Raw genomic sequence first — 12,172 nt, forward strand, 5'->3', positions numbered from 1 at the left:
GCTGTGACTGGTGGTTACTATCACTGGGCTGTGACTGGTGGTTACTAGATGGTAACACAAAATTGTAAGAACATATTTACCTGGAGCCACACAGAGTTGACAAATTAGCAAATGTAAGTACATGCAAATAAATTGCAACATTGTTTTTTATTTGCAAAATTTAGTTACATGTCTTAAATATTTCGTACTTTCATTACAATTAATTATTTTTTTATTTTGATACATCATAAATTAGTTTCAAAGGTTGCCAATCCATCCCAAAGTTTTCTCACATTTCTCTCTCTTTCAGATTAAATTTATATATAAATTACGGACTACTGGACACCAGCAGCTCCCATGACCCAGAAAGGAATAAGCAGATAAAGATGATGGATGGACTTGAAGTTCAGAAATGAGCTCCACAAACCAAGAGTTTTGTTCAGGTGGTAACCTTTCTTATAACTTTGACCAATGTAACATGATAAACATCTGGCCAGTAGCTTGACTTGAGGGACCTATAACTTACTCTGACTGCTTCATAAACAAAACTATGGTTTCTGTCCTATTTAATCTTTTACTTTAACAAGTAATTGAAAAAAAAAATCAAATAATTCTTTCACGTTCTTTTAAAACTTCAAATTTAGCTCAGATAAGTTGGAAATATTTGGATCATGTGTAAGTGTTTAACACAGAATGCATGCTTTAACCAAGACAAAGACATGCTTGAGGAGAAAGATAACGTTGAACTCTTCTGTGTGTAGAGCCTTTTTATCCTGTGCTGGGACACAGAGAAGGCACGGTGCCATCAGTTATCATTCGGAGTCACACCTCAAAGCTGATTTCTCTGGACTGTCCAAACAGAGGCTCTGTTGCCAGGTGGGTGTCTGAATATGCACGCCGCAGGTGCGTAGAGCTGCACGTGGTCTTGATAGCAACTTCATAGGGAGGCGGAGGTCCCAGCCATGGAGGAGGGTGAGGTGTTGGGCTAAATCCACCAGAGTCCATGGGTGGATAGTCAAAATCCTCCACACGTCCAGCGTCCCTCTGGTGCTCCATTGTCCTACACCCACAAAAATGAGATGTGGTGGGAGTATAATTATGTGACAACACAAAGAGATATTCAGTTCTGCAAAAAGAAATGGTTGGATTGTAAACAGCAAATTGAGGCACACTGTCACTTGTTATGCTTTAAAGTTATAAAACATTGTTAGGGAAATCTGAAGTGGGTTTCTGTTTGAAGATTATGAATATTCAATTCAATTCAGTTCATTTGTATAGTTGCCAAGTCACAACCGAAGTCATCCCAGAGCACTGAACAGAAATGCAAGCAAACAAATAAACGTTTTTAGGTGATTATCTTGTTAAATTTCGAAGTCATGCACAACGAGCATGTGCTCTGTAGCTGCAAATCGATTTTTGAAATGAAGCTGTTTTTAAAGATTAAAGTGCATTTATTAAGGAAAGGTTCAACTGAGACACATATGGAAGAATTATCCTGCCGTTAGCGGAGAGCGCACATTTTGTGTTTGAAAGCAGGAATTCATTTCTTCTTGCATAGACACACTTTGCTATAATGCTGAGCAAGCAAATAATTGTTTTTAAGTGTTAATCTTGTTAAATTTTTGTTAAAGTCCTCCCGTGCACGATCCCGCGGCCGCCATTTGGCAGCCAATCGATTTTTGACACAACACCAATATGAAATAACTTGCCTGTTGTAGATGGTTTATTGAACAAGCTCAATGCAGAGAAACTGACTTTGATTCTGACCAGTTTAGTCCAAGAGAGGTCAAGAAGACCAACATGTATTTCTGCTGTTTCAAAGCAACTCCCATCCATCCATCCATCCATCCATCCATCCATCCATCCATCCATCCATCCATCCATCCATCCATTATCTTTACTTCTTTCTTTTTGGGTCACGGGGGTCACTGGTGCCCATATCCAGCTATCACTTTATAAGAGAGGACACCCTGGACATGTCTCGAGTCCATCTCATGGCCACATCTCTCATTCACATGTAGAGATAATTCAGAGTCACCAATCAGTCTAACATGCATGTTTTTGGTCTGTGGGAGGAAACTGGGGTACCTGGAGAAAACCCACACATGCACGGAGAGAACATGCAAACTCCACCCAGAAAGACCCCCGGACCGGGATTTGATCTGATGACCTTCTTACTGAGAGGCAACAGCTCTACCAAGTGCCCCTGTGATATGCATATCCAACAAATGTATTTATTTATTTTAATTTATTCTTTATTAAACCAGGAAAGTCCCACTGAGATTAAAACTTATCTTTCAAGGGTAATCTGGACAAGGTAGGCAGAAGCAAATACAAAACATGGTTACCACATCACAGTTAAGACAACAAAGTTAAAACATTAAACTGAGAAATATATAAAAAAGACAAATAATTAAAACTAATTACGAACAACAGGTACAAGTTATGGGCGGGTGGCTCAGTTGGTAGAGATGCTGCCTCTCAGCAACAGCAAGATGTTCGCCAGATCAAATCTCGGCGGAGACCTTCCTGGGTGGAGTTTGCATCCTCTCTCTGTGCATACATAGGTTTCCTCCCACAGACCAAAAACATGCATGTTAGACTGATTGGTAACTAACTAAGTTGTGCCTAGATGTGAGTGAGAGAGTGAATGGTTGTTGTTCTCGTATATGTGGCCCTGTGATGGACTGGAGACCTCTCCAGGACTCCAGGGTACTCCTGTTTTATTTATTTTATTTATTAACCTTTATTTAACCAGGCAAATCCCATTGAGATCACAGATCTCTCCTGCAAGGGAGACCTGGGCCTGAAGGCAGCCTAACACATCCTCTTGCACATTGACAGCTGGATATGGTCCCAGTGACCCCTGTGACCTGAAAAGGAAGAAGTACGTAAAGGATGGATGCATGGATGGATGGATGGATGGATGAATGGATGCATGGATGGATGGATGGATGGATGAATGGATGGATGGATGATGGAAGGATGGAAGGTACAAGTTACAAAGTTACTGCTCAATGAAATAACCTTTGATGGTGTCTAGTCTTTCTACAGTGTATTCCTTGTAGAAGGTGCAGAATAGACCAAAACCTTTTAACCCTATTCATCTCAGGCAAACAGAAAATAAAGCATCAAATAATTTTGCAGGCAGATGGGGTAAGAACTATCACCTCTTTGTAGAGAGTACAACTATAAGGAGAAGAAGTCCACATACAGTCTTGTATATGAATGTATACCAATAGCCAAGCCCTCAACTAGCCTACAAATACAAAAAGTCCAAGAAAACATATTAACGTATGTGAAATTTGGCTAAATATGCAACAATTTACCCATTTTGTCACATAATTGGCATATTTTGCTTTAAACTTGGCACAGCCAAAGTGAAACAGGAAGTGACATCAAAGGGGAGCTCTATAAAACGGGTAACCCCCCGGTCTTTGTTTATTGGAACAATATTACTTGGACTCTTTTTCGTCTCTTTCTGAGAGAGACTCAAAATAATCTAAAGAAAAATCAAGTCCTTTGCTACTGTTTGTGTAGTCAGCCATTGTAGTGATATTCTGTTCACAGGCAGGCGTTCCTCTTTGTCGTCACTTCCTGTTAATGCACGTGCCAATATCTCAACAAATGTTCATCTTTATGGCATTATTTTTTGCAATACTTTATTAATGTTATCTTTCCAAAAATGCATTTATTATTATTACAAAAAATTGATGTCACAGGCACTTAAGGTATCCTAAGTTAAAAGTTATAGAATTATTTGTCTTAATAGGAAAGATACAAATATATATTTTTTAATTTTATGTATGATTTTAACCATTCTAAGGGAAACCTGCAAAACATCTAGAGTTTTTGTGTAGCAAATTTCCTCATGCATAACTTCCAAAGTAACTATTTCACCATCAGTTCTTTTTCCAGAGATCCAGAATGGCTAAAGGCAATTAAAAATCTCAAAACTTGAAAACAATAAACCAGAAAACATAGCAGTACATTTTTTATAAGTAGTCTGTGTATACACTTTCTCCTGATTAGTGACCGTGCAAATATGATGCACAGCTAGGTCCATCATTGGTTTGGGAACTGCTATACATGTACGTCGCTAGATATATGTGGTTTGAAAGTGGTATTAATGAGCTGCAGAACAGCCAGAAGGCAAATTTTATGATATTTGGAAACAGAAATTGAAACTTCTATCTAAAGTTCATGACTTGGAAGAATACACTGGCCAACATGGAAATGCAATAATAACGTCTACAAATGTGCCCATTTTTTAAACATAGATCATTAAGAATTAGTTCAGACAAACCCATAATTAGGATATCTGGTTTCTGCGTTCTGTCAATAGAATTAAATCATCAGGAGTTATACTCAGGCGAACTATACTGAAGACATCTAACAAGGTTGAGTCAGGTCCTCTGGACGGGTTCTTCTTTGTTGAAACATTTCGTCTTTAATCCAAAGGACTTCTTCAGCCTGAGGAACTGCAACAAACTCAGTCTTATAAATAACACCTTTTCATAGTGGATCAGCCAGTTTGCTGCTGACAGTCAGAACTAGATGTTCACGTGCAAAAGGAGGACCATCAGCCTAACAATCGACCCCCCCCCCCCCCAAAACAACAACAAAAAATCATACATTACGGCAAAGACTGGTTCATCCCAAAGATCCATTCACCTGGAACAAACAGAGTAATGTTGTGTATGCTGTTCAGTGTCAGGAGGGCTGTGATCAGTCATACATCGGGGAAACTAAACAGCCACTGGCCAAAAGGATGGACCAGTACAGAAGATCAACATCATCAGGCCAGGACTCTGCGGTCTACACTCATCTCCAGGCCAGCGGTCACGCTTCAGGGATAAAGATGTGCACATCCTTGATAGAGAGGAACACTGGTTTGAGAGAGGAGTGAAGGAGGCCATCTTTGTGAAAAGAAACCATCCATCATTAAACAGGGGCTGGGGTCTCCATGTTCAACTGTCCCCCGTCTTACAATGCTGTTATTGCTAGCATCACTCAGCCCTCTGTGAATAGCAAGTGGCCATCAGGGCACCAACGATCACTTGTTAGGCTGATGGTCCACTTTTTACATGTGAACAACTAGTTCTGGCTGTCATCAGCAAACTGATTGATCCACTATAAGGTGCTGTTTATAAGACTGAGCTTGTTGCAGCTCCTCAGACTGAAGAAGTCTGCTGGATAAAAGATGAAACAGTCCAACAAAAAGAATCTGTCCAAAGGACCCGACTCAATCTAGTTAGATTTTTCTACGTAGATTATTGAGCATGCATCAGGATAAACTGAAGACAAACTGATACAGTGTGTACATGTTTCCATCACTCACCTGGGAAGAAACACTGATTGGGACTCTGGGAAGCGTGTCAGTGGAGGAGAGAAGAGAGCCTGGCTTGGGTAGTTTGTGTATTCATTGTATGGGTAATGGGGACAATCTGGGTCAACCTCCCGGCGATTGTAGTTTGCAACAGTTTTGCTATTCATTGCCCAAAATAGTCCAAGGACAAGCATGACCACCCCCAGCACCACACTGCAGAGAGAGAAAGCCTGCAGGCGGCTTTGGGATGAGCCCAGGAAGGCTGTGGCACTCCCAGTCACAATGAGTAAGGCTCCGAGAAAGATTGCTCCATGGTGCAAGGAAGGCATCCTCCTCCAGGACTGCCAACTGTCTCCGATGTTACTGGTTGGCTGTGACTGGCTTGGTTGTGTCATTCACACATAAACAGTACCCCGGAGAGCGGGCCCCATGCACTCTGACAAAAACCAGATATCCAAATAATTTACGCCACAGTCTCTGTAATCCTCTGACACAAAAGTCTTCTTAAATCTTACTGTGTGGTTCCCATCATTTTCCTCTCCATTACCGTTAAAATACTCCAGATTATCTAGTCCACGTGATAATTCTCTCTCTTTCAAGTTCCACTTCTGGTGTAAAAGTGTTCAAATTGATGGTTTCTGGGGGGAAAAAGAAGCAAAGAAATAAATCTGTGAAGGCTTTGGTGCGCATCAGGCTAACGTTCAGCAGCCGTTTGTTTATCATCAGGGCAGATGGACGAGAGGACAGCAGAGCCCATTAAGAAATCTTTACTGGCGCCCCACCCTCCCTCTGTCTAATGTGTCCAAAGGGTACCACTTTAGTCTGTGTGTGTGTGTGTGTGTGTGTGTGTGTGTGTGTGCGTGTGTGTGTGTGTGTGTGTGAGAAGGAATGAAAGCGGAAGATGAACCGAGACAAAAAGTGCATGTCACAGCCATTTCTGTGAACAGAAATCAGAAATGGACATAAAAGAGACGACAATTTGTAACTGCATCTATAAGCATTATCCTGTAAACCACAGCATGACATAATCCCCATTACCACCTCAGCCCCTGTGTGGTTTAAAGCTATTTATGACGTGAATCCAGTCTTGAATAATACTTCAGGGTAGAATTCTCACAACTTAACATGAATGGTTTATTTTAATTGGCTAGAAAAACTAGTGGTTGAATTCTTCTTAATTGTGCTCATATTTAACAAAGACTTAAAGTGTGACATGCCTTTTCCTACAAATACAAAAATCAGAAGAAAACAACTTAACATTGAAGAAACTTGGCACAATGCATATGACTTTAAGATTAAAAATGTAATAGAAACCCATTTAAATTTGTTTTGTTTTTAGTATTCTACACCACTTTACAACCTAGCAGGTTTTTTTTAACTACTTTTCTTTTTAATAACCCATTTTATTTTCACTTGTTTAAATAAATACATAAATAAATTTGTATGCATCCTTTATGATTGTCTATTGTTGTCCACTGTTGTCATCACTCTTTATTAAAATTCAGGTCTCTCTTGTAAATGAGTCCCCGAGGCTCAATGGGATTAACCTGTCTAAATAAAGGTTGAATGAATGAATTTAGTCACAGAACGGGCATATTTTTTATTTGAACTTGGCACGACCAAGTGACAAAAACAACATCATGTTGAGCTGTCGACTGTGCCAGGGGCTCAAACATATACCGTAGGAAGTGGCACCCAAAACTAGTGCTCTGCCATCTGATTATAGCTTCATCTGATAGAGACTCAATGGACTTCGCTGCTGTCTGTGTTGACGTGTATCAATGCGCAGCTTACATCCAGGTGTTCCTCTTTGTCGTCACTTCTGGTTATGTTGTGGGTTTTTATTATCATTAGGTCAAAAATAGATGATGCTGAAACTATCTGACATCAAATATGGGGTTTTATTAGAGTATAACAACAGTGATCAGCCAAACAGCATCAAAATAAAATAAAAAACTCAACCTGTACAGATTTACACAGACACTTTATACATCCCACTTTATGCATGCACTTTTTACAGATGTTGGATGCTGTCTATCACGGTGCGCTAAGATTCATAACTGGCTGTGATTATAGTAGCCACCACTGCACCCTGTATTCACTGGTTAACTGGACATCATTAACTTCACACAGACTCTCACTGGTACATTTTCATCTTTAAATCACTTCTTGGTCTGCTGCCTTCATACATCTCCTCCTACTTGTCTCTGCATGAGTGCAGCTACAGCGTGCGCTCTCAGGACATTATTACCTGCAGTGTCCCTTCAGTCAGTGGCGGCTCCAGATATATTTTTCTGCAGGTGCTTTTTTATGCCTTAAGTCTTTAAGCCTTTTTATGAGGGTGCTATGAAGGATAATTTGTTCTTTCAGTTCTCAAGGTCAAGGTCAGTGTGTCTTTACTGTCATTCACATCACATGTGATACATGAGGTGGAACGAAACTATGTACACAGGGTCCCAGTTACATCCAACAAAAATACAAATTGTAAAGAAAAACAGTAATAAGATCCGAGTCATGAACTAAGAATACACTAAGCAATATTAGTACGAAACAATGTGCCAAACAACAGCAGCACGAACATGAGTCTGTGTGAGCAGATGAGGACGAATGAACACAGCAACATGAAATAAATCAGCAGCATGAGATCAGCAGCATGGATAGTCAGCAGCACATATCAACAACCAAGTGGCATTACAATGATTTTTTTTTCCACAGTAATTTTCACAGGGATAGTCCTGACTAGGGATTCATGAGTCTAAGATCCTCAGGGTAGAAGCTTGTAGCAATAACAAAGGATGAGATGGAGGAAGAAGGATGACACCTTTTCCATCTCAACTCCACTACATTTGTTTTATTTATTTTTCATTCATTAAAGTGGGGCACCAGCCGGTCAGTTTACTGACCAACAACAACTTAATTAATATATTCACCCTTTAACAATCAGAATCAGTCACTGAAGTAGAATCTGTTCATTACAGGGAGTTTTATACAATAACAAACGAATATTCATCTGAATGAAGAGACCAAAGTTGTCTTTGAAGTTTTAGTACAAAAATAATCAAACTAAAAATCAACAACAATAATAAATAAACAATAATAAAGAATCAATCAAGGCTTAATTCTCCTATCTAAGACAAAACTCACTCTTTGAGCAGGAATTATTTCAATTTTATGCACTCATAAATTTAGACAAAGTTTAACTATTTTAGTAAATAGTTTACTTTGGATTTTGGTTAAAAGAAGTTATTTAATGTGATCAGATAAGTCATTTATTATCGCCGCAAGCCAGGAAATGATTCACTAAGTTGCATCAGCTAAGAATCATAACCAGACCATCATATCACCAGGTTCTGCTCCTTACTGGGTCAGTGCTGAGGGCACCAGGTCACTCGTCTTTCTGGGGTTCTCTGGTGAATCAGACCAGGATACACCATGAAGAGGACTCGCCGGGAACTGCCCAAAGGTAGATGACCGTGCAGGCTCCAGGTGAAATCTGTTTCCTCCTTTTAGAAAATGCCAACAAGCAAAACAAAACACGGCATCTCTACCACGCTGTATTCCAACCACAAATACTGATCGAGCCAGCCTTTGTTAAAACTTCTCTGTTGCACTCCAAATAGACGTGACGGGTATTTTTGAAGAAGAGGTCATCTTGGTTCATTTTGAGGACTTCTGCTTAGATCCTCCAGCTGTGCAGCACTAGAAGTGTTAGCAGCATTCTCCATAGATGTGGAAGGATGGCAGTACTCTTGATCCCCTTCTTCCAAATTATTGTTTATTTGTTGGTTGCAGTCTGCTTCCAAAAAAATCCCCCTTCTCTGATTCCATTCTAGGCAATTTGGGTAACAGAAAATGGTCCATTTTTGCATTTCGTGCACCTTTCATATGTTTACTGAATTTTCATTAATTTGAATTTTCACTTCCGGCTCGGAGGTTCATTTCCTGTTGCGAAATGGGAATTTTTTTAACTCAGTATATTCATTGAATTTTTATTTTATTTTAAATTAGTTGTGTTTTGAGAGGAAAATATCACAGTAACCACATATTAAAGAATATTAACTTAGATGAAAACGAATATAATCTGATATTTTCTTGGGGGTGCTACAACTTTTCCACGGGGAGCTATAGTGCCCCCTAGCACCCCTCTGGTGCCGCCACTGCCCTCAGTGAGGACTGAACTTGGCAAAAGGGCCTTTTTCTACTCCACTCCTGTTTCCTGGAATATCTTACAAAAAGATCTGACGCTCTCAACCTTGACCTCTCTAAGTGGCTTTAAGAATCTGTTACATTCCTGGCAAAAACCAAGGCAGACATGTTCCTGTTTTTAGTTTTCTACACCACCTTATAATCTAGTTGTTTTTTATGCTACTTTTTCCTTTTGACTGTTTTTTGGTTGCCATTTTATTTTAATATGTTTAAAAAAAACAACTTGTATGCCTCTTTTATGACTGTCTATTTGTTGTTATCCAGTGTTGTCATCACTCTTTGTTAAAGAAATCAGGTCTCTCTTGGAAATGAGTCCCCGAGGCTCACTGGGATTAATCTGTATAAATAAAGGTTGAATGAATGAAAAATCTCTTGTGCGTCACTAGTGATAGTTTATCTCTCACTTGTTCACTTGCCACTCATCAGGGAGAAAGCTCTGGGTCAGCCTAACCAAAACCCAAGGCCCCAGCTCAGACTTCATGGAGTGTGTAATTCCTGTCTATGTAGTCTCACAGATAGCACGTCTTATTTAAACTTCCCTTTCACATTTGGTGGTGATAAGAGCTTCCATGCATACCATATCCTTTGTTATTACTGATGATATAACAAGAACACATTCTACCTTGGCACAAAAAGGTTACTTAAAATGTACCTGAAACATCAAAACAGTCCATGCTCAATAATCCAGGTATACAATCCAACAATTTTCGGTCAGGTCATCTGGACAGTTTCTTTATTTTTGCTGAAACGTTTCACCTTCCATCCAGAAGGCTTCATCAGTCAAGAAAACACACAACACAAAACTGATTCTTCCCCAAACAGCTTACTCCAAAGTGGAACAAACCAGTTATGTTGGTGCTAAGATGGTGTCTAATGGCTAAGAGGGACAGCTGCAGTGGAGGGGGTGTGCCAAAGACACCATCTTAGTGCCAACATAACTGGTTTGTTCCACTTTGGAGTAAGCTGTTGGGGGGAAGAATCAGTTTTGTGTTGTGTGTTTCTTTGACTGATGAAGACTTCTGGATGGAAGGTGAAACGTTTCAGCAAAAAAAATAAACTGTCCAGATGACCTGACTGAAAATTGTTGTACTTGAAACACGTTTGAAGTGACTATTCGTCCATGAAAACCAAAAACAAACAAACAAAAAAGTTCTAACTTAAGGTGAATGTAACTCAAATAATCACTTGATGCTCCGTGGGTTTGTAGTTTACGCAGAACAAAGAAAAGGTCCAAGAAATTCAGTTCTGTGGTAGGTTTATTCCAAGTCAGCAAGCAAACAGTTTGATAGCATCCCTTGCTGACACACCTGCTCTAGATCCTGCATGACTGTTCAGGTTGTTGCTCCACCTCCGACTGGTAAAAAACCCATATGACCACCCACGTGCCTCTAAACCTCCCTAAAGCCAACGTATTTATACCTCGAATATACCCACATCCCAATTAAAAATAAATATATAAACTAAACAAACTACTAACCAACAAATTTATTCTAAACAATTATAATTAAACAAAAACACTAATTTAAAAATCAAACCTAAAAATAAGCTAATTCATACACCAATAAACTAAGTTCAAAGACTTAACAAAAAACAGACAAATAGCTTCCACAACGTTGGATCTGAGTCCAGTAGCTTCCATGCTGGGGAGGAGAGACCTGTGTCAGAAGACTTCATTAGACATAATTAGGTTTAATTGCACATGATTAGATTGAATTTAGTGAAACGGAAACAAAGCAGGGACTGAAGTGTGTTGAACTCTGAGCTTACTACATTGTGCATACGCCTTTTCACTGACATTTGTGATCATATATCTCAGAAACTGTTCAACTCGGGGCCATGAATTTTTTTTTTTTTTGCAAGTTATTTTACATTAATGCATTATACTGTATTTATCACAACAATTTGATGGCACAGGCACTTGAAGTGGTATGACCACGTTTCAGTCAAATGAACAAATGCAAAATGGGAAACATCTGAATTAGGGGCGCGCCGATTTACGATTTATCGGCCCCGATTTCCTTAATTATGGGAGATCGGCTGATACCTGCATGAGAAACCGATTTTACAGATTTTTTTAGTTTTAACAACAATTGTCTGAACTTCATTTATATTTGAGAGCACTACCTCATGGTCATTTAAAACAAGTTTGGATTGTTTCTAGGATATTGTTCAAGGGTATGTTTTTCAGTAAAATAATTTTAGAAAAGTGAAGGTGCATTGAGACATTATAACACCTGACCGTGTCACTTATAAAACAATATTGGTATCAGTCAAAATCGGAATCGGCAGGTCAGACTTTTTAGAAATCGGTGATCAGTGATCGGCCAGAAAACTGCAATCGGTGCACCCCTAAATCTGAATTTGAGGCTTTAGAAAAATATTTCACAAATGGACTTTAGATGTTCATTTCCTCAAACCTTCAGGCCAGAGTTCATGAAATGAGTCAACAGAAACAACTCACTTCATGTAAAATAATCAAGACGTGCAAAACTCATGAGTCATGTAAATGACTGCTATAATTAAAAGTTCCACTTGAAAGAAGTTTAAATTTCAGACACACAGGTGTTTTTAGCTAAGTGCTAACATTTGGTTGCTAAAGTGCTTAAGAAGTTTATCACTTTAGCTGAAATGTCTTATCACTTTAGCTGAAATGTCTTA

General features: G+C 39.2%; 2 protein-coding genes across 2 annotated transcripts in view; one reads left to right on the forward strand and one right to left on the reverse strand.

The window, feature by feature from the left end:
- Nucleotides 1-801: 801 nt before the first annotated feature.
- Nucleotides 802-5,637, reverse strand: si:dkeyp-51f12.2 (uncharacterized protein LOC100151460 homolog). Its single transcript, XM_037674861.1, has 2 exons — nt 5,321-5,637; nt 802-1,039 (listed from the first exon to the last, which is right to left on the reverse strand). The coding sequence occupies exons 1-2, from the start codon at nt 5,635-5,637 to the stop codon at nt 802-804; spliced, it is 555 nt and encodes a 184-aa protein (XP_037530789.1).
- Nucleotides 5,638-8,740: 3,103 nt separating this feature from the next.
- The window catches only part of dhcr24 (24-dehydrocholesterol reductase), a 20,020-nt gene continuing 16,588 nt past the window's right edge, over nt 8,741-12,172 (forward strand). Inside the window, exon 1 of the mRNA XM_037674306.1 lies at nt 8,741-8,771. Within this exon, the coding sequence (XP_037530234.1) occupies nt 8,741-8,771 (31 nt within the window). The remainder of the gene's footprint in view (nt 8,772-12,172) is intronic.

Source organism: Nematolebias whitei, chromosome 3 (assembly GCF_014905685.2).
Source record: "Nematolebias whitei isolate Nwh7 chromosome 3, NemWhi1, whole genome shotgun sequence".
NCBI lineage: Eukaryota > Metazoa > Chordata > Actinopteri > Cyprinodontiformes > Rivulidae > Nematolebias > Nematolebias whitei.